Genomic DNA, 22,760 nt, shown 5'->3' on the forward strand with positions numbered 1-22,760 from the left:
TCGGGGGGAACTCGGGGGGAACTCGGGGGGAAGTCGGGGGGAACTCGGAGGGAAGTCGGGGGGAACTCAGGGGCAAGTCGGGGGGAACTCGGGGGGAACTCGGGGGGAACTCGGGGGCAAGTCGGGGGGAACTCAGGGGTAACTCGGGGGCAAGTCGGGGGGAACTTGATCGACTCGCCCAAACACTAGAAATACGCTCCAAACTAGCACCGTTGCCTTTGTCTCGTTGCCCCGATTCTAAAAGTGCCCCTACTTGCCCCTCTAGCTCAGCGGTTCCCAACCTTGGGGTCGCGACCCCAAATGGGGTCGCGAAAAAATTTTGAGGGGTCGCGGCGAGGTGGCTGGGGTCGCCTGGGGTCGCGGTGGTTTCCCGGCTGGCCCACACGCCGAGCACTGGCTGCTTAAATGCCGCAAAGTTGATCAAAACGGTCACAAATGTGAGTAAAAGATCGTGTTTTGGGTCGACTTTAAGCATCCACTGCTTCTGATCCGAGGCGGTAAATCGCCCTCCCTCAACGGGCAATTGGCCTTTGGACCTTCCTTTTGCATGCCTTTGTTACGGAGTGCAATTATCTGCCTCAGTTTGGAAGCAGTACTGCCGCAAAGTTGGTCTAAACAGTCACAAATGTCTGTGAAAAATCGTGTTTTGGGCCGACTTTAAGCATCCACTGCGTCTGATCCGAGGCGGTAAATCGTCCTCCGTCAACGGGCAATTGGTCTTTAGACCTTTCTTTAGCATGCCTTTGTTACGGAGTGCGATTATCTGCCTTAGTTTGGGAGCAGTTTTGCCGCAAAGTTGATCAAAACGGTCAGAAATGTCTGAAAAATCGTGTTTTGATCAACTTTGTGGCAAAACTGCTCCCAAACTAAGGCAAATAATCGCACTCCGTAACAAAGGCATGCTAAAGGAAGGTCTAAAGACCAATTGCCCGTTGACGGAGGACGATTTACCGCCTCGGATCAGACGCAGTGGATGCTTAAAGTCGGCCCAAAACACGATTTTTCAGACATTTGTGACCGTTTTGATCAACTTTGCGGCAAAACTGCTCCCAAACTAAGGCAGATAATCGCACTCCGTAACAAAGGCATGCAAAAGGAAGGTCCAAAGACCAATTGCCCGTTGAGGGAGGGCGATTTACCGCCTCGGATCAGAAGCAGTGGATGCTTAAAGTCGACCCAAAACACGATCTTTTACACACATTTGGGACCGTTTTGATCAACTTTGCGGCATTTAAGCAGCCAGTGCTCGGCGTGTGGGCCAGCCGGGAAACCACCGCGACCCCAGGCGACCCCAGCCACCTCGCCGCGACCCCTCAAAATTTTTTCGCGACCCCATTTGGGGTCGCGACCCCAAGGTTGGGAACCGCTGAGCTAGAGGGGCAAGTAGGGGCACTTTTAGAATCGGGGCAACGAGACAAAGGCAACGGTGCTAGTTTGGAGCGTATTTCTAGTGTTTGGGCGAGTCGATCAAGTTCCCCCCGACTTGCCCCCGAGTTACCCCTGAGTTCCCCCGACTTGCCCCCGAGTTCCCCCCGAGTTCCCCCCGAGTTCCCCCCGACTTGCCCCTGAGTTCCCCCCGACTTCCCCCCGAGTTCCCCCCGACTTCCCCCGAGTTCCCCCCGACTTCCCCCCGACTTCCCCTTGAGTTACCCCCGAGTTACCCCCGAGTTACCCCTGAGTTACCCCCGAGTTACCCCCGAGTTGACCTGGCCCTCAGTTTGTCAGGGGTTGCTGCAGAAGCGACCAGCTTCTTGCCACCACTGTTTGATAATATGTTTGATATTACCGCGCGCGCGAGGTTGTTTCTGGAGGTGACCGCTTTGACGCAGGGCCGTCCGAGCGGCGCGTGACACACACAGGGCCCATCACACACTGGCCGGGCCGGGCGCGCCTAAACGCCTAAATAGGAATCAGAGGGTGTAATAACGGTAATAGCCGCAATTATTGCCCGGCTCTAATGACGGATGCTCCATATTGATCCTCCTTCAATCACCTCACCTGCCTGCCACCCGCCCGAGGGGGGCCGAGCGCGCCTGCCTCTCTGTGTGTGTGTGTGTGTGTGTTTGTGCGTGTGCGCGTGTTTTGTTAGTACGGCTGTGCGTGTGTACATTACGTGTTCGTGTGAGAGCCCGTTTGAGTTAAGACGGGAGGGGACTGCCCGCACGAACAGTTTAGGTTCTGTTCGGTTCAGTCAAAATGACTGCAGAGGGGCGGGAATGCGTCCGGAAGCGGAGCGACTTCGCTGCCAGTGTCGTGGTGGTGGGTCCGCGGGGTCGCCGCGGGGCGTACCTACACTGTGCCCTGCGACGACACGTCAGTGACATGTCAGTGACACGTCCACGGTGAGGCAGACAGTGACGTAATGTGAATCGCATTGCGATGATGCTTGATCGATTAGGCATGGCCCGCCCCGCCCCGCCCCGTCCCGCCCCGCCAACGTTATCGCAGGTCGGTATCGGTCCGCCGTCCTCCGTAAGCACGGCGTCTGCCCGGCTCTGCCCGGCTCAGCCTCGAGCCTCGGGGCTCCTGAATAATGGGCCAAAAGGAAGACAACGCTGTCCATCAACGTCGCCGAGTTCGTCCCGGCCGTCCTCCTGGGCCGTTTTTCTTGTGGGGGAATCACCGACAAAACGCGTCTGGACGCGAGGGAGAATGGTAAACCACCCGGGCCGGGCGAACCGCCGCGGTGACAGAAGAGCGCCGCGTTTGAATTCGGCCTCGCGGCCGCCGCGGCGCCGCGCGTGCGCCGTGACGCGGTGCCGGCGATACCCCCCGTCGCGCGGGAGTCCTGGAGTCCAGCGGCCTGGCACACTGCCTACCCCCGTCGCCGCGGGCCGCGAGATGGCGCGGGGGTGCCGCGGGCCGCGGCGGCAGGCCGCGGGAAGCCCCGAGCCGGTCGGTGGCGCCGCCTGGCGGCCGGCGGTCGAAACAGCGCCAGTTGGCGGCCAGCGCTGGAGCCGCGCGCCACGCCAGCGCCGCTCGCCCTCCGCGCTGCTGTTGCTGCTGTCGGGAGCACGCCGTGATGGCCGAGGGGGTGCAGGGGGTGGTCCTCGTGGGCGGGGCGGCGGGCGGGCCTTCCTGGCGCGGCGCTACCCAGATCAAGCAAGGGCCCCGCTAACGCCGTGCCTAACCCTGCCGCCAAGCCCTCCCCTCCCCTCCCCGCGCCGCGGGTTGTCGCGCTGTCAGCACCAAGGCCTTCCGCGTCCTCCTCACCAACTTGGCAATATTCATCTTTCCCTTTATTTCCTGATTCGGCCGGCAGCATAGACTCGTCGAAGGCGTCGTGGAGTCAAAACGTTTCTTGCCGCCAAGTTGTCTGCAAACTCGCCCGGCAGCACCAAGTCTCCGAGTCGCCGAGCACGGCGACGCAAGGAGCAAAGGCGTCCGCGGGGTGCGCGCCCCGGTCTTCCTCTTGCTGGCTCGCGCCGCCGCCTCGCCCAGCAAGTCGAGAAAATTAATGAAATAGTGATAACCCAGATACTGGACGACGCCCCCGGCGACGTCCGCTGCAGGGGCCCTGGAGCAAGGTCGCGCCTTTACGGCGTCTAGACAGGCGTCAGCCAATGCCCTGGGCTGGGCGCCTCGGTCCGCCAATCGGCGCGGCCGGTGACGTCATCTCGTCATCGACGAACCGCAGGGCGCAGGGTGCTCCATCTTTACGCCCCGGCGCGGAACCCGCAGACCGATTCCGAGAGCCGTTTTCGTCGCTCTGTCTCTCTCGCACCTGTACGGGACGCCCCATGAGTGCGAGAGAGACAGAGTGACGAATCGGTCTGCGCCGGCCGCAGCAGGGACGCGTATCCAACATTTCAGCCCAGCCGCACCGCGTCCTGAAAAAAGGGGAAGAAGACTTAATTACACGAAACAAGGTCTGCGCAAGACACGTGAGGCGCGGCGAGGCACGGCCAGGCACGGCCAGGCACGGCCAGGCGCGCCGCTCTCTTGTTCCTTGCCATGCAAATTCAGGGACGGGTAGCGGCGGATCCGCAGCAGGGTGGCAGGGCGAGGCGGCCGAGGCGAGGCGAGGGGGTTGGCGGCGCCGGCGCCCCGCGGACCCCGCGAGCTGCGCGACACCCCAGCACCACCACGGCGGCCAGGCACGGCCAGGCTGCTGGCAGGCCGGGCCGGGCCGGGCGGCCAGGGGGAGGCGAGGCGACCAAGGGCATGCGTACAACGCAGTGCTACGCAGTGCTACGCAGTGCTAGGCTGCCTGGCTGATATTCAAAGGATTCACGCTCCCTTCTCTCCGCCCCGCCCCGCCCCGCCCCGCCCCGCCCCGCCCCGCCCCGCCAGGTTTTCCTCTCGCATCTCAAATCCCTCGGCTGCTGCCTGCCGCCCGAGCCGCCACCACCCCTCGCGCTATTCTCACACATGCAAATTCCCGGAGATTTTTGAGGCGGACACCGCTCAGCAGGAGGGAAGAGGAAGAAGGTGGGGCGTGAGCGTGTTGCCGTGTGTGTGTGTGTGCGTGTGTGTGTACGCTGTGACAGTGGACAAGCAACAACAGCGCCAGCATCTAAATGTTTTTCAGTCAACGCAGACACCAAAAACACCCGTCGAAAATTATTTTTGTCCTTTCCTAATTTATGTACGTACTCCACTCTGCAGAGGCCGAGCGGCGCGTGATGATACTGACACCCTTCAGGGCGTGTTAGCGCCAAGCCACGCCGCCCCGCGCGCCCCGCGCGCCCCGCACGTCGCTGTGACAGAATCTCGGCGAGGCGCGGCGAGGCGCGGCGAGGCGCCTCCCCCGCGACCGCCACCTCAAGGGCTTCGTCGCCGGCGGCGTCGTCGGCGTCCTCGTGCACCAGGCTCGGACCGGATCGCCGCGCCGCCCGTTTCGGCCCGCCAGCGAGACGACAAGAGTCTGCCTCGTCGCTCTGTCTCTCTCGCGTCCCCACGGGGCACCCTAAGAGTGCGAGAGAGACAGAGCGACGGAAAGGACTTTCAAAATCACCCTGCAGACCAGGCTCGCCGTGCGCGGAGCCAAGGCCCTCAGATTTCCACCCCACCCACCACTATGGCCTGAAGCCAGAAAATTAAAATCCGGGCAGAAAAATCCGCCGCCGCCGCCGCCGCCGCCCCCCGCTCCGAGAACGCCGCGACAGGCGCGCATGACGTGCCACTGCCACTGCCACCAACGTGCGGCCGACGTGTCACTGGGAGTCACGCCCAGGCACGTCAGCCTGCGTCAGCGCGTCAGCCCTGGCAGGGCGCACTGGCACGGCGGCGCACTCTGCACCACGGCCGTCACCACCACTACCACCGTCACCACCACCACCACCAACAACAACAACGACTTTGTCAAGGACAAAAAGATCAACTCATCATCACCATCAACAAAATAATAACAACAACAACAACACAACGGCGATGATGACACACGACGTTGAGGATGACAAAGACGGCTCAACGACGAAACAACAGCAAAAACAACAACAATACAAAGAACAACAAACAACAACAAACGAAAACAACGACAACAACGGCAGCAAAGGACGATATCATCCTAATCTGGGGCGGGGAATGACGCACGCCGCCGTCCGCTCGGCGCGGAAATAGAACCGCCACACTGCGCCTTGCGCCGCCGCCTTGCCGCCGGTCGCAGTCACGCCGCACTCGCCGGACTCGCCACGCGCGCGAAACCGCGGTGGCGCGGCCATTCCAGAAAGAAGCGCGAGGGAGGAGAGGAGGCTCCGAGGCGCGGACGGCGCGTGTGTCCGTTGCGATGATTAGTCATTAATCAGCGCGGCCGCGTCGGCGTTAAGGTCACCTTTAACGGCGGGACGCGGCGGGACGCGGCCGGAACCAGGCGGCCGGGAGGAGGGGCGAGAACGAGGTGGCAAAACGCGGCGGAAAGCCGCTTAATCTCCGCAAACTGGCCACGCCGCCGCGCCGCGTCTTGCGTCACACGGTGCGCCGTGCGTGGTGCTGCGTGCGCCGCACGATGGCGCGCACCCGACGCGTCGCGCATCTCGCACGTGTCCGCGACGGGCCGCCAGCAGACTGATTCCGAGAGTCGTTTTCGTCTCTCTGTCTCTCTCGCACTCATGGGGTGTTACGTATGGGTGGGAGAGGGACAGAGCGACGGGATCGACTCTCGGAATCAGCCTGCAGCAGCGCGTCGTCGACGTTGGCAGGGCGCAGGGCCTCGTCGCGGTGCTGCAGGCTGGCCACGGGGCTGCCGCTGCGGCGCTCATCGCCAAGACGCGCGCCAGTCAGCTGATCACGGCAAGGCAGGGTTCGCTTGCTGCTCCGCTTGTTCCGGCGTTCCGGCGCGCGGGGCTGCATCGCGCCACGCGGCCGCCGTCCCTGTTCAGCGCCAAGCGGGGCGAGGCGGGGCGAGGCGATTCAATGAATGGAATCTGAACGCAGCCCTCGCTGCCTTCCTTGTCTGCATCGCCACGCCGCGCCACGCCGCGCCATGCTGCGCCCCCAGCCCCTCCAGCCCTGCGGTCGATCGCGGGCCCCTCCTCGGTCCCACCCCCGCCGCGCCGCCGCCCCGCCCCCGCGCCCCGCCTCCGCGCCGCCCCGTCCACCCCCACGGCGACGCCCTGCCCAGGCCACCTCCCCGGTGCCGTGCTAAACAATTATTTCGCGGTCGGCGAGAGCGGCGAGAGCAAGGGTCACTTGAGGGCGGCCCCGCGGCCCCGGTGCCGCGATGGTGCCATGGCGGCCCGCTCCGCCACGCCGCGGTGCCAGAGGTGGCCGCGGACCCCGTCGGGGTGGACCGCGTCCCGACCACGTCCTGCCGGTTGCGGCGTTGCGGCCGTGTGGCCGGATACCATTTCGCATTTCACTCAGCGATGGTCATCCGCCCCGCCCCGCAGCCCATTCCGCCACACACACGCACGCACACACGCACACCAGGCCCTTTTTTACAGCGGCAGTAAATTCGCTGTCGTGATGGGTGACTACAGGCCGGCCGGCCGGACCGCGGCACGGGTAAATAAATACATAAAAAAATAATAACACGGAGGCGAGCATTGTGTGTCATTGCCGCGGCGGCGTTGAGTGAAACTGCCCGCGGGCCGTACCGCCAGCGTACCGCGCGCGGAAGGCCGTGGGTTCAAATACCGCTGGGAAAGTTTTTTTTTGTTGTTTGTTTCCGGGGAGTCCTTTTTCTTCTTTTCCGGCTAGTGGTGTGAATGCGCGGCCGCGGAGGCCGCCTTGAACCGAGGCCGTAAACGGGTGTGACGCCGTGACGGGTGGCGCGCGGGGGTTGTCGCTCTTCTTGGCGCCCAAGTCCACGAGCTGCCAGTGTGCTGCCAGCGCCAAGGCTAAGGCTGGCGTACGCTAGCGCCGCGAACGAGGTGCGCGACGCGCGGCGCGTCGCGATTTGAGGCCCAGTGGGGCCTCAAATTCACCACAGTGGGGTGGCGGCCCGTGGCGCCATCAAGAGCCACCCCACCACGTCGTCGTCGGGCCTCCTCGACGGGGAGCCTCCTCACCTGGGCCGCCACGCCGCGACGCCGCGACGCCGCGACGCGCACCTGCCGGGCCGCGGCGTGCTGCTCCCCTACTTGTTGTGTGCCAGACGCCTCGTGCGCGTCATTTAAATTTCATAAATGATTGGAGTACGCGGCACCGCGGCGGCGCGGCGGCGCGGCGGACGGCGACGCACCGAATGGCATAATGCGGCGCGCGGCTCGTTGAGGCAGATCAGTGCGCGGACCCAACTACTTGGTATGCCGCCGTTCCGAGAGGGTTTTGGGTAATAATGCTGCATTAACATATCCACCCCAGCGCCAGCCCGCCCGGCCGCCGGGCCGCCAGCTCGGCCGGGCCGCGGCCGCCAGTCCGCCCCGCGCACGGCACGGGGGTTGCGCACGGGGACCAAGGACGCGCGCAAGGCCGCCAAGGACGCCAGGGAACGCCGGCGTCGTGCGCTCCGCCTGCCAGGATCACCTGCCGGGTCGCCATCTTTTAATACGACGCGCTCCTGAATATTTTTACCGGCGGCGCGGCGGCGGCGGGGGCAAAAACGCGAGGGGGTGTGTCGCGTAGCTCTGGCGTGATTGCGCGTGTGTGTGAGCGCGTGCGTGCGTGTGTTGACGGCTTTACTAACAGGCCGCTCGTGGCTGTCAAACATGACGAGGTGAATAAGCAGGGTATTGATTATTCGCAGTCACATGTTGCGTGCCCGGGGGAAGTACCACGGGGATGTCCTCGGAGCAGCGACTGATCTGGCTGGCGGCTCGAGTGGTGATGGTTTTCGATCGCTGTGTTTGGCGCTCGTTCTTTTCGCCGTGTAGCTCCCGGCCCTCGTTGACCACCTCAGCTGCGCGTAATGGCCGGAACCGCGGGCCGAGGTGGTGGCGGAGGCGGGGCGGAGGCGCGGCAGCCTCTGCACAGAAGTCACTGGCATTTCTCATGCGCGCACATGACAGATTAACAGGTCAGGAAATAAACTGCCAAAAGTAAGAGCTAATTAAAAGGCCATAAAGCAGGCGCAGGCCATGGTCAGCCCGTGAGTCTGGCGGTGCGGCGCGGCGGCGCCTCGCCTCGCGCCCGGCCCAGCCACCAGCCATCCGGTGGCGCGCTCTGGCGGCGGCGGCCGGCGGCACCCCGTGGCACCCCCTCCCGCCAGGCCCAATGAGCGGGCCGACGGACCGCGCCGTGCCGAGCCGCGGCCGCCGCTCCACGCGCAGCCAATGGCGGCGCTCGGCGGCGCGGGGCGGCGGGGCGCGGCGGGGTGGCGCGGGGGTCGGGGGGGTCCCGGAGCGAGGCTCGCGGCGCGGACGGCGGCGGACGGCCGCTAGTATCGAGTGGAGAGTCGACCGTGATGCATAACCCATGAGACTGTCCGCGTTCGCGAGTCGTTGTGCGTGTGTAGTCGTGGCCTCCATGCCGGCGCAGCAGTACTGGCAGTACTGAGGTTAGCAATTCAGATCAGCGGGCCGCGCTAGCCAGCGCACAGCCCCCCGCAGAAGCAGCATCGCGCCCATCCAGTCCATGGCTGCGACCTCCTACATGCCGGCGAGTACCGCAGGCTCGTCCGACCTGGACGGCAGCGGGAGTGTGCTCTCCGGCATGAACTTGGTGAACGCGTCGCTCGGGGGCGGCTACCACACGTCGCCGAGCCCGCGGTCCGCGGCCGACGCGTCTCACCATGGCGTGGAGATGAAGTACATGCCGACGGCGCAGCATCACCACCACCATCACCATCACCAAGTGCCCGCGTCGCCGTCACCCAACGGCCACCCCGTGTCGTTATCCGCGTCCCATAACCCATGGGTGAGCCTGCAGCCCGGCTCGGGGCCGGACCCCTGGGCGGCCAGCATGGCCACCATGCACAGTCACCACGGCCACCATCACCATCACCCTCACCAGGCCGCCACCATGGCCGACATCAAGCCGTCTCACCACGCCATGCACGAGCAGCATCGGGTGCCCCCGCAGCACCAGCAGCCCGGCCTGGCGTCGCCGCACTCGTGGCACGCCCCCGTCGTGTCCTCGGCGCACTACTCGTCGGCGGGGTCGCCGCTCAACCACCAAATGTACCACGCGGCCGTGAACGGCATGCTGCCGCACCACCAGACGTCACCGCAGCTGCACGCGTCGCTGCGGGACCTGCAGAGCCACTCCCCCGGGCCGCTGCACCTGCACCACCAGCAGCTCGACGGCCGCGGCGACCCGGAGGGCAACGAGGAGGACGCGCCCACCTCGGACGACCTGGAGGCCTTCGCCAAGCAGTTCAAGCAGCGTCGGATAAAGTTGGGGTTCACGCAAGCGGACGTGGGGCTAGCGCTCGGGACGCTCTATGGGAATGTGTTTTCGCAGACGACCATCTGCAGGTTCGAAGCGCTGCAGCTTAGTTTCAAGAACATGTGCAAACTCAAGCCGCTGCTGCAGAAGTGGCTGGAGGAGGCGGACAGCACCACCGGCTCGCCCACGAGCATAGACAAGATCGCGGCGCAGGGCCGGAAGCGGAAGAAGAGGACCAGCATCGAGGTGTCGGTGAAGGGCGCGCTGGAGCAGCACTTCCACAAGCAGCCCAAGCCGTCGGCGCAGGAGATCTCCGCGCTGGCGGACTCCCTGCAGCTCGAGAAGGAGGTGGTGCGGGTGTGGTTCTGCAACAGGCGGCAGAAGGAGAAGCGGATGACGCCGCCGAACACGCTGGGCGGCCCGGACATGATGGACGGCGGCATGCAGCCCCCGCACGGCATGCACCCCGGCTACCACCACCAGGACCAGATGCACGGGTCGCCGATGGGGCCGCACTCGCACAGCCCGCCCATGCTCAGTCCGCAGGCCATGTCCCACCAGTCGCTGGCGGCGCACTAACATGGGGCCCCACCGCGATCACCCAATGCCACGACCACAGGCCGGCCCAGTGGACCTGGGACCCCCAATGGGGCCCCATACTGGGACTATCTGTGAAGCAGGAGCCCGCCGTCGAGGCCGCCGAGGTCGCCGATGACGTCCACTGGGACTACTTCGGCGGCGATGGAGGCAGCGGCGGCGGCTGGACCAGCCTGGCCGCACCAACGGCGGGGACGTCAGTGGACTCGCAGCGTGACACCTTAGTCAAAGTGGAAACCAAATACGACAACTGAGGAGGCCAGAAACCAGGAGTGATTGTGTGCGTGCGTGTGTGTGAGTGCGTGTGTGCGTGTGCGAGTGAGTGTGTGTGCAAGTGGGGCCTCATGTGATAGAGTCGTGAAGTGTTGCGGGGGCGCGAGTGCCCGGCGTTCCTAGGGGCGCCTCACGGCCCCGGAGGGAGGCTGCTGAGCTCCCCCCACGCTCATGGCGCCCGTCGTCGCGCTGCCAAACGTAGTGCTCTGTCCCCAGTGTGGTTGCCGCCAGCCTGCCCGCAGGGGTGCCAACTCACCCCTCGCCGGCGGGTTGGCCAGGTTGTGGCATGAAGAGCCATATTTATTTTGGACTTTAAAGGACAATGATACCAAAAGACTGTGTGGTGGTGTTCGTCGGTGGAGAGAGTACCTTCTTTTTGTTTGTTTGTTTGTTCGTTCGTTTGTTTGTTTGTTTTAGTCCAAGACTCGTATAAATTTGCAAATAGATCTGTTTTATATGAAGCAAGCTCGGTTATGTAAATATAGTGATAAGTGGATATATATATAAAAATATATATATACGAATTCTATATATATTGAGGGGCCCAAGGCATAGTGTGGTGCCGGCACGGCGTGTGTACATATGGACATTTGAATTACCCGGTGAGCTATCGGGACGTGCCGCAAGCACTCCTTCGTACAAAGTTCTTGTTCCTTAGTGCTTCATGGAACCGTGCAGTCAGTGAATGTCATTACTAGGCGTTTGGTCCAAAAGTGTTAAATTCGATCGACGATTCATTCAGTGTCTTAGTTTTATTGGTTTGCGCTACCAAAAAAAAGGAAGCTTGCCCAGTGATTGGCCCGCGTGTGCACCTTTATCGTCTCCTCTTCGCAGAAACCTCGTTTCTGAATCAGTGACATCAGCGTTCAACCAAAGTGCAGTGCAGTGCCTTAGTGTGTGTGTCTGTGAGTGTGTGTGCGTCAAGAAAAAGTGATTTTAGTGCTGGCTGGGCCGGGCTGGGCCGGGCTGGGCCGAGGAGCAGCTGTGTGCCCAGTCGGGGCCTGGCCGGCCTGGCCGCCACGCGGGGCCCAAAGCCCTACCCGATCCCGGCTGGTTGGACAACTCACCGGGCTGGATGTCAAGCCGGGTAGGGCTGGCTTTGGATCGGCCTGCCTGCCTGCCTGTCCGGCCACGCGGTGCCCGGCCGCCCCGCCAGCAGCCAGCCAGACAGTCTCAGCCTACCTGCCGCCTTAGGCAACAAAAGGTGTTCCCCAGCAACCTGCCCGCCACTCCGAAAAAAATACAAGAAAAAACGTGCAAGAATGTGGTTCTAGCTTCGTCTATGGCCCTCTCTCTCGCTCGGGGACGCGCGCGCTCGCTCCGTCTTCGTCGCGCCGAGAGGGTCATCCGTGTGTGTGTGTGTGTGTGTATGTGTCTTGTGGGGTGCCGCGCCACCCACCCCCGCGAGGATTTGCCACACTGGAAGTGAAAAAGTTTTGTGAATCGTGCGCCTCGTTGGACTGCCACGCACCAGGTACTGACCAGGTAGGGCCAGCATCGGTCTGTTCTTACTTGTGTGTTGGATTGAACGCTGTTTAGGGCGAAAAAGCCAAAGAGAAACCGTTAAGTAATGAATTTTGCAGGTGTGTGTGCATTTTACTTCGGAACGCCACCGATTTCCTTTTTAAAGCTTAGATTTCATTCAAACTTTTCAATGTTTCTTGAAGTCATTTTTTCTGTGTGATAAAACAGTCCAGTTTTTCATTTTACACACGCCTGCAAAGTCATCACTTATTTGGAAGTGGTTTTCTGCGAAAGAGGATACGTCCAAAGTAAATAATACGCAAGAGGCATTGATAACTGTTCCGTAGACTGTTCCATTTTGCATGCTGCGAATTTAGATACACTTTTCTTAAATTTTTCTACGTTGATTGTCTTTGATCTCCCGTCCGAAAAGAAACAAAAATAATTGCATGACCGCTTTACTCGTTCATTCATTCATTCGTTTAATTTTCATTGAAACTCCATTGATTCGCACCTTCACTTTTCCGCCAACGTCGGTGTAATTTGTTCTGTATTTTCGATTTGGTCCCGAAAAGAGGGACGCACTTTTAACGCCTTCGTAAGATTCAGCGTTTGATAACGCGCCGCGAAAATGAAAAGGCCAGCAGTGCAGGGAGGCATCCATCGGGAGTCCCTCCGGGGCGACCCTTACTCTGCCGAATGCGAACAATGGCAAGTACGATGCCCCGTAATAGTCCATTGTGCACACGTCCCGACCGACTGTTCATCTGTCTAAATAAAAAACGTGTTGCTGTTTACGATATCGGAAGTCAGGTGCATGCGATTGACTTTATCGGTGTTCGTTCCCCCTTTCTGCGGGTCGCGCTGGGCGAAAAGTTAATGACGCAAAATGCGGTTAGTTTGGGAAAACTTATCAATGCCTCGTCTCATTTAGGGTTAAGCTGGATGAAAGTGTGTTGAAATTGATCGTTGGGATGTTGATTCGCAGATTCAATTGGTCTGGACCACTTTGTTTTCAATGTCAAATTTTGGTAGTGCCCATGCCAAGCTTCTTTGAACAGGTGAAGCACGTTGTTTTTGGCGCTCCCCGACGCCGTGCTATGTTTGTTGTAAGTCATTTTATAAAGCTTTGTTGCTCTCGTTACAAAATTTTCCTGTTTGACTAGTTTCAAATTAAGTTAATTGAGTCCTGCAAGCCTGTGAATTTCTAAATTTATTTGAGAATGTGTCTCTTCTCCGTGCACGGTTGGATTTGTCTCTTTAGTAATCATGCATATGTGTCATTCTTGAGCCGATTATTTTCTTTTTACTGAATGAATTTCACGCCGTTAACTCTAGTCTTAAAAGTGTGTAAGTAGAAAATAACGCGGTTGTCTATCGTAGTGACACGATGTCATGGTTGGTAAACAGGGTGTGGCCCGCTCACACAAAGCAGAAAGCGAAGCATGTCATATGTGGCTCGAGGCATCAAGCCTCCGTTCGTAATTCCTTCAAGTTGCCCATACGCCTGAAGATAAAAATTTGAACAATTTCTCCAAATGCTATTTTTATACATGGCAAAAATTATGTTCTAAGTAAAAGTATTTTCAAACTGTTTTTGAAGTAAAGTTGTAAAGTGTACTCTGTAGAGCCGATAAGTGACATGCCTCTATTCTTCTCTAAGTGACAGAAACAGTGACAGTTATCATTTGCACAAACCCGATTTATTTTATTGAAGTGTGTAGTGGTTGGTTCAGTGCGGTCCCTGCTCCATTCAGAATCTGTGTTATTTATGTATCTCGTTTCTCATTATTTATTGTTTAATGTGTCAGTACAAATGATCATGGTTAAGAACTCTAACTAGCCACGTTCGAAATGCAAAATTTTGGCGATCTGCCAAAAATCTAAATTTAGAACTTGTCTCATTTTTTTTGGTGCTTTTTGTCAGGCTTAGCGCGTCTAAATGAAACGCATCTGTATTTTAAGTGTTTTTTTTTCTTTTTCAAAGAGCTCAATCGTGTAGGCAAACCGAAATTTAACTACGATAGTGGGCCGTGGCTTGTGAATTTGGTTGTTAAGACTGGATCTCAAAACTTAATATTATGAAGATGTGTATAATTTTGTGTTCTTTCGTTGCCAATCTACTTATTTTATTGTCAATTCTTATGCCTGCTCGTTTTGTTTTGTCAAGTGATAGAATGTCGTGAAAAAACACTTCACGAGTAAGTTATTTGTTTCAGTAACAGAAAATTTCAACAACAAACAGATGTGTCAAATTCGAGTAAAGTGTACAAATCTGTTTCTGTCTTGTGTTACCATACTATATTTAAATTTAGTTACGTTTTAGCAAATCTGCGGATATTACGAAAGAAAATTCGTTTGCCTATATTCTATCGTAATTCATGTCTAGTAATCTTTTGTAGTTAAACTTTATATGGGCTCTTTTGAATGAAATGTATTCATATGATTTGTATTTTCCATGCAATTGTATGGATACATTTCAAAGGGTGATGTTTTAAATTGTACTGACCAATTGTGATTTTTCTCATATTGTTATGTAGATGTTTATTCTTATTTGTTTTGAATAGTTTTTTTAAAAATAATTTCACTGTTTTAGTTTGAAACATTCCACTATATGAAATATACATATGTATATATCTAATGAACAAATTGAAAGGTTTAATTGTAAGTAGATCCCCCTCCCCATGATTGTACTGACTTATACATAAAAGAAATCTTGTTCAATAAATGATGGCATTGTGTTTTTGTCATGAAGTGAAACAACTTTTTCTCTTTTATTATTTTTTTTATATATTTGTCATTTTTTTTCATATTACAAGCATTGAAAAAAGTTCAATCTGTAACAAAAAATATATGAGTCTCGGAAAGGAGCCAGAAACAAAAAAGAAGAAGCTTAGTCTCTGGTAAGCAGAGCGAAAACACGCACCGAGCCACACACGAGCATAGTTTTAAAATTTCCAATGCTACTTATCCAAGCATTTGCACGTACAGACTTGTCCGGGGGACTGGTCTGCCGGTCTATCGGACGCGCCGATCAGTGCAGCTACTGGCTGCTGGGCTGATACACATAATGAAGATAATGGTCCTTCGGAATGCCGCCGCCACCACCGCCTGCTCTTAGTGCTGCTGCTGCTGACCATCCCATTTCATCTCGGACTCCGGCGGGTGTCAAGTCAAGACTACCGTTCCTATCATAATCGTGATGAGGCACTTCTGTCTGTTGAGTTGGTGTATCAACGACTAAATCGCTTTACTCGCCGTGTTATTAAGGGCACGAGCATTTAGGGCTTGTGCCGTGAGCTTTCAAAGTGATTCGACTGACGGCGGTCCAAAAAACATTTAAAATGTATTGATGAGAGGCGTGGGGAGAAGCATTGTTTTACAGGGTAACTCTGCTGCTGTAAGTGCCTGTCGTTTTTGAGAACATGCGGCGGCGGCTCAGCGGCATCGATTTTCTTACAGACGGCGTCCTAGACGGGGTATTCATTTTTTGGGGGGGTAAAGAAAAACAGGAGGTACACGCGAATTGCGGAGGTAACCTTCACAGGCATTCCGATTATTTCGGGCATTCACTGGGCCGTGCTTTGCAGACAGGGGGAGGGCAAAGGGAATCAAGGGTTGAAGGGTCATTGCTCCCATGCACGTCATGTCCGCGTCCCGTTCGTCCGTTGGGTCTAGCCGCGGCTAAGCGCTACGCCCCTGCAACGACAGGCCGCCTCTCCCTTCCTTTTTCGTTTCCATTTTTTTATTCTTTTTATTTGTGGCGCGCGTATGGGATACCTGCTTGTGTCACCTTCCTCCGTTCCAAATAAATATCGCTGTCACGGCGTAAAGAGCAGTCGCCCAGAAGAGGTTTCCCGCACAACAGGTGACCGCCGACTCGCACCTGCTCGCTCACACACACCGCCTTCTTGGGCCGGAGCGAGAGCGGGGCGGCGGCGCGGCGGTCCGCGCCAGCTGGGGCTCCGTAGGGCGGCTAGGCGCGGCCAAGACAGAGAGTCGTTTTCGTCGCTCCGTCTTTCTGTACGGGAATGAGTGCGAGAGAGACAGAGCGACGCAAGGGCAAGGGTGCCATGCGGCGGCGTGTCCGGGTCAGCGACGACATCGGCCGCCTTGTCCTCCAGGAGCAGCGAGGGCCGAAAAAAGAGGACAGCTCGCCGAAAAAGGGGCGCGCGCCGATCGGCCGGGCAAAGCGGTGTCCGACCGCCCTCTTGTCGTGGCCCGTCTGGGGTGCGCCAGCAAGCGGCAGGCCAGGCCGGCCCCGACAGTGCACTCCCCCACGGCTGGCCAACGACATCTTTGAGGCTCATCGGGGATACGGTGGGATTAGCCACGTCTTTGATTCGTATGTCGCTGTTGGAACCGAGTCAGCAGTGAGTGTGTGCGTGTGGCGGCGCGGCTGGCGCCACCACGCCATTGTGTTTGTACCATTCATAGCTTTCAGGCTTCGCGACACGGCGAGCGAGGCAAACGCCCGACGCTCCACCTCGACGCCCCGAGCCCGGTTCGACGGCGTGCTCGTCGACGCGGTGCCTGGGACGCGGACCGCGGCCGCCGCACCGGGGCAGACGAGGCCGCCGGAAACAGCGCGCGGCGCAGAAGTTTCTTCTTTCATGATTTCCATGACAGCCTTGCCGTGCGTCGGGCCGTGCGTCGGGCCGTGCGTCGGGCTGGCCGTCGGGCAGCCCGTGCGCTTGCCTCTGCTTGCTTCCCATGGCGGCGACCTTCCCCACGCGTGGGCCGCCGTCTCGGCCGTCTCGGTCTCCTCGGAGGAGATGCGGCCGCACGCAACTTCCAGGTGGCGTCCGCCGCGTCCGCCGCGCGGGGGGGGTTCGGCACAACCTTCACGACCTCCAGCGGCGCGCGGCGCGCACGCGCTTTTTTGCGTATATCTCCCGCGTGGAACTTTTGCGCCTGGCTTCCGAACATAAAAGCCGCGGCGCGGAGCGCGAAGCGGCGGGGGCCTCCGACGGTGACCTTGGGCGTGAGACAGTGCGCGAACTTGGCCGAAAGGGTGCCAAGCGGCACAAGCGGCGCGGCGCTTTGGCTCGCTTTGGCGCGTTTGCGTCATTTTACGGTGTGGCGGTGCGCATGCGTGCGCCGCGCAGTGTGCCGCCGAGGACGAATTAAACGTCATGATGCATCGCGCGGTATTTACGCGCGCGATGACAAATCGCTGACGCCGTCCACGCCGTCCGCCATTACCGCGCGAAAAGGAAAGTGTCGGTGGCGTACCGGCTGCAGCCTGCGGGCTCTCGTCGCTCTGTCTCTCTCCCACCGCCATGAGGAGCCCATCCGTGCGAGAGAGACGACAGCTCCGTCGGGACGCAGCGTGCTGCTGGCGCCCGGCACGGCGATCTCCGCTGGACAAGCCGCGGCCCGGCGACACCGGCAGCACGGCGCGAGGCGCGCGAGGCGCGCGGACATCAATTATGCAATCCGGCCGATCGGCCAAGTCAGCTGTTGTGATCCTGTCGGCACCAACAGCGGGGCATCTTCGGTCAGCTCGCGTAGGTTATGGGCCGCGGCGGCTCGAAATTTGGCGACAAAATGAAGACCCCATCGCGGCTTGAACTTGAATATCTTCAGGTCACCGTCGGCGGGAACCTTCGGGACACCTTCGGGAACCTTCGGGAATCGAAACCTCGGGAACCTGCGGGAACCTTCGGGACACCCTTCGGGAACCTTCGGGAACCTTCGGGACACCCTTCGGGACACCTTCGGGACACCTTCGGGACACCTTCGGGACACCTTCGGGAACCTTCGGGGCACCTTCGGAACACCTTGGCGCCGCCGTCAGAGACCTTCGGTGACCTTGACGGCGGCGGAGTGCGCGTTCGGGAATTCCCTTTATCTGTGGCCGGTGGCGTTTCTCACCTCCGACTGCCTCCGACACCGCGCGCGGCCGCACGCGGCACACAGCGCCTCGCGGGTTGGAACGCGGCGCATATCTCAGCCGTCAGCGCACCGTCTAGTCAGCTACTCTGCGTCTGACGGCGTCTCTGACGGCTATGAGCACCGTACGAGGGCGTTCAAGCTGAGACGGCGAATCGATAGCCTCGTAGCAGGGCGCAGCAGGGCGTAGCAGGGCGCAGACCCTCGCAGCCGGGCAGCAGGCAGGCAGCAAGCAGGCGGTGGAATGGGGTGGGGGCCGTTCCGGGCCGTTCTGGTCGCAAGGCCGTGCCCGTGGCCATCGATCCCCCAGCCACAGCGGACCAGCAGACTGATTCCGAGAGTCGTGTTCGTCGCTCTGTCTCTCTCGCACCTGCACGGCACGCTCCACGAGTGCGAGAGAGACGGAGCGACTTTCGGAGACGCGTCTGCAGAGACGTTACGGCGGCAGTGCTGGCCATGCTGGCTCTGTTTAGAGGTGTTTGGAGGGCAGTTCCACGAGGCTGGATAAATCGGTCGCCCCGCCCCAACCTGAGCCCGCCCCTTGATCCAGCCAGTCCGCCACTGCCGCACATTTTTCTGGAGGGAAAAAGGAATGGCGGTAAATTGAGAGGTCGCCGTTTGCTCCACCGCGAGGTTCGGGCGAATACACGTCGCATGCACTGTTGTGGCGGCATGTGAACGCTTTAGTGCCCTTCTTGGTGTCGAGGCGGGGCGGGGCGGCGCGTGGCTTGGCGGGTGCGCGCTCCTTTCGCCCCGCCCTGCCCCGCCCCGCCCCGCCCCGCCCCGCCCGCGGCGACGGTGCCAGACCACACACCTGACTAGCGAGGCACAGCAAGAGAAGCTGCACTCCGCCTTCAACACACACAGCCGTCGTAAAAAGCACGCGCACGGGGCATAAAAAAGGGGCGCTGGACCGGTATTCGAAGCCGGGACAAACACTTGACAGCCGATAACTTGGGGCCCGGCCCGGCCGCCCTGGACCCTGCCCTTCGCGCGTCGCGCGCCTTCGCGGCATATGCAAAGTGGGTGTCGGCCAACGTGCCGGCCTGGCTGGCTGGCGCGGCGCCGGCAGAGTACATGGCGGGTAGCGGCGGGCGGCGTCGGGTTGCAAAGGGGTGGCCTGCCGCCGCCTGCCGCCGCCTGCCGCAGGGCGCGGGGCAGGGCGCGCGGAGTGCGCAGTGGTTGCCTGCGCAACGCCGCCCCCCGCCACCCCCAGTGGCGCCGCCCCCCGCCGCCCCTGCCGCCCCCTGCGACGCGGGGACGGGGCGAACCCGGCGCGGCGTTACCCGAGTATCAAAACTCGAGTCGAGTCGCCTCTCTCTCCACTTTGCCAAGTTCCGGGCGGCGTCCGAAGCGGCCCGTCCGTCCACCTGTGGGGACTGCGGGGGCTGTCTCAGGGGGAGGATGTCGTCCTCGGCCGCGTCGGCCGCGTTGGCGCGCACTTTGATCCGGGTTTGATTGAATCCGCGCCCCGACGGCGGCCGCGCTGGCCTGGGGGACGGACGGCGGTGTCGTGCACACTGTCGTGCCAGCGGGCAGTATGTTGGCGGCGGGGAGCGCGGGGCCGGTCTGCACTGCAGGTACCCGGGGTGGCGGCCCGGCCGGTGGCGGCCGGTGGCGGCACAGGCCCACAAAATAAAGAAATAATAAAAAAGTAAGTGCACCTACACGTCGAATGGCTCATGCCTCATTTCCATGGCACGGCGCAAAGCGCCCCGGGCCGCGGGCAGCCACGGCCGCCTCGGCACTGTAGGGGGTCACGCAGGGTCAATCGGACCTCGCCGTCGTCCTCACCGCCACTTCCCTAATCGGGGCCCAAATTTGTCATCCGGCCGATCTGAGATCGCGAGCCGGAATGCTATTGGTCGGCGCCAAGGTCGCGGCGGCACGACGTCGCGCACGGCGTCGCCGTCAAGCAGTGTGGTGGCCGCTGGTCCGGCCACTGACTTTCCGACCCCGGCCGCTTATCGGCGCGAGGCCCAGGGCAGGCCCAGGGCAGGCCCAGGCCCTGCAGGGCTTCGAGGGCGGTGCGCTGAAATACGACGTTCGGCCAGTCGCCATGGCGCGAGGCCGGTCGCCAATGAGCTCATTTTGGAGCGACGGCGTCACGGCGGCTGCCTGCCGGCCTGGCTGGCTGCCTGGGGGTGTGGTGGGGGCGCTAATAGCGCTCTAATGATGGCCAATGCCGGCGCGGCACGGCGGCGCGGCCTCGGCCGGGCCGGACAGGGGGTGGCCAGCGAGGCGCGGCGAGGGTGGCCGAGGCCGACGAGGAGTAGCGCCACTGGCGGTCACAGCGGTCAGCAATGCACGCCAAAGCCGAAAGCCACCCCGCCGCCTCATTACCAGTGTCTCTCTCGCTCTCGCGGCGCGCCCCGCCCTCGGCGCGAGGGAGACGGAGCGACGAAAGCACGCGGCCTGCGGAATCGATAATAGTCGGGGTGTTCATGTCAAAACGGGCCGCTAGTGCACTGCGCAACGCGTCTGCGGACTTCTGTCTCGCTCGCACCTACGCGGGCCCCATGAGTGCGACAGAGACAGAGCGACGGAAGCGGTGACGGTGACGGCTCGGCGGGGACGCGCCGTAAATTACGCGGCTCTGCGTCCCCGGTGACCGCGACGGCCGCGACGGACGCGACGGCCGGGCGGGGCGAAAACTCGTATCGCGATCTGGAATCGAACGCGCCAGCGCCGTTCCCCAAAACGGGAGCGAGCCACGCCGCCACGCGGCGCAGTGCGGCCAGCAGCGCGAGCCAAGGCGATAAACTTGGGAGTGCAGCGCGGCGCCGCGGCGGCCGGGCGCAACTCCGCCATTTGAATTTGTTGCTAGCGCGCGGGGTGCGGCCCGCCGGCCGGCACCAGCCGCATTCCCATCCTGAAGGTCAGCCGCGCGAAGGGGTGATCCCTTCGCTCCGCTTCCACGCGACTAAATTCGAGTCCCTGATGGACGGCCCGGATGACGGTGCCCTCGTGTATTACAAGATGTCGAACAGCGCGCCCTGCCGATGACGGATGGGGTCCGCGCCATGGGCTGCCATGGGCTGCCATGGGCTGCCATCGGCCGGCCGGTCGCAGCGGACGCGGTGGACATTGTGGACGCGGTGGACGGACGCAATGCGGACACAACGCGACGGCCCGGCCGAGCGCTGGGCCGCTGGGGCTGCAAACTGGTTCCGAGAGCCGTCGTTTTCGTCGCTCTGTCTCTCTCACACGTATAAAAGGTGCCCCATGAGTGCGAGAGAGACAGAGCGACGAAAACGACTCTCGGAATCGGTCTGCTGCTGGGGCTGCGACGAGGCACCGGAGCGTCGCACTCCGTCACGCGCAATAAGCTGTCGCTCGGCGTGCGCGGGCATAGGACCTATGGAAACTGCACCGCATTCATTCATTCATTCATTCATTCATTCATTCATTCATTCATTCATTCATTCATTCATTCATTCATTCATTCATTCATTCATTCATTCATTCATTCATTCATTCATTCATTCATTCATTCATTCGATGTTTGTCAAGTTATTCATTTTTTCAACCAATCCATTTTCTTTTATTTATTCAGTAGTATCAATTCCTTTCAATTTCATCAATTCATTTCGAACTCACCAATTCATTCGTCTCTTTAATTATTTGAGTCATTCATTTCATCAATTCATTTGTTTCACCAATTCATTTGCACCAACCCATTCATTCATTCCATCAATTCATTCTCCTTGGTTCATTCCGAGGTTCATTCCTTCATTCGTGCCTTCATTTGCCTATTCATCCATCATCTTTCATTCAAATGTCGGGCTCCGAAGCTACATATGAGAAACTTCCACGGCCCTCTTGAGGTCTTGCAGGCCGGAGTGCCTTGCAGTGCCGCCCGTCTCGCGGGCCGCCTTGCAGCAGGCCCAGCACACTGCGAGTCGCTTTCGTCGCTCTGTCTCTCTCGCACTCGCAGGGCGTCCCGAAGAGGTGCGAGAGAGACAGAGCGACGAAAGCGACTCTCGCGGAGTCAGTCTGCGGCAGGCCTGCGTGTGCGTGTCGTGACCTTCGGGCGCTCTCGCGCGTGCCAGCCGAGCCTCGTGCGCGGGCTGGCTGGCTGCTGGCTGGCCGGCGTGGAGGGGGGCACGCGTGGGCCTCACCTGGCCGGCCGGACTATGCGCCCCTCGGGCCCCTCTGGGCCCCTCTGGCGCCTCGGCGCGTCTTTTTCTGCATCGGACGTCACGACAAGCGGTGGCTGCGATGCGTTTTTCTCTCTTTCTCCTCGGGTGGTCACGTCGGATCCAGAGGGACGGATTCAGGGGGGGAAGACGGCGCAAAATTTGCCTACGCAGAGGGTCAAAGAAAGTCCTTCAGGAGTCGCCAAGTCGGACTCGAACCGAACGTGTGACCCCACCAATGGATTGCTCTCCGAACGAGGAATCCATTGGTGGGGTCACACGTTCAGTTCGAGCCCTATTTCGCGACTCTGGAGCTCAAAACGCGTCTGGAGTTTCGCCCTCCGGCCCCGCCTCGCATAGGGTGGCCCAAGGTCCGAAGGGCATCGCGGGGTCCATGATGCAACGCAAGTGTTTTCCCTCTTACCTTCCTTCCGCGTAGGCTGGCCGGCTCGCCGTTTGGCATCAATGTCAGAGTCACACTCACACACTCTCGCCTTCGCGCACACTCACACACTCTCGCGGCGCGAACGCGGATAACTTGGCAACGATGCAGATGCAGGCCCCCCGATAACTAGGCAACGACAGAGGCATCCTTCATTGGATCATGGCACGAGCGTGCGAGTGCCTCGGCGAGTGCACGAGTGCGAGCGAGCCAGTGAGTGTCAGTGTGAAGAAGAGTGCGTC

At 60.0% G+C, this 22,760-nt stretch overlaps 1 protein-coding gene across 1 annotated transcript; it reads left to right on the plus strand.

Moving 5' to 3' along the window:
• Positions 1-8,774: 8,774 nt before the first annotated feature.
• LOC117640269 (POU domain protein CF1A) lies at positions 8,775-14,802 on the plus strand. Its single transcript, XM_034376633.1, has one exon. It carries the CDS (start codon positions 8,956-8,958, stop codon positions 10,285-10,287), a length of 1,332 nt encoding a protein of 443 aa, XP_034232524.1. The 5' UTR covers positions 8,775-8,955; the 3' UTR covers positions 10,288-14,802.
• The last annotated feature ends 7,958 nt before the right edge of the window (positions 14,803-22,760 follow it).

This window comes from Thrips palmi, unplaced genomic scaffold (assembly GCF_012932325.1).
Source record: "Thrips palmi isolate BJ-2018 unplaced genomic scaffold, TpBJ-2018v1 HiC_scaffold_1, whole genome shotgun sequence".
NCBI classification, from domain to species: Eukaryota; Metazoa; Arthropoda; class Insecta; order Thysanoptera; family Thripidae; genus Thrips; species Thrips palmi.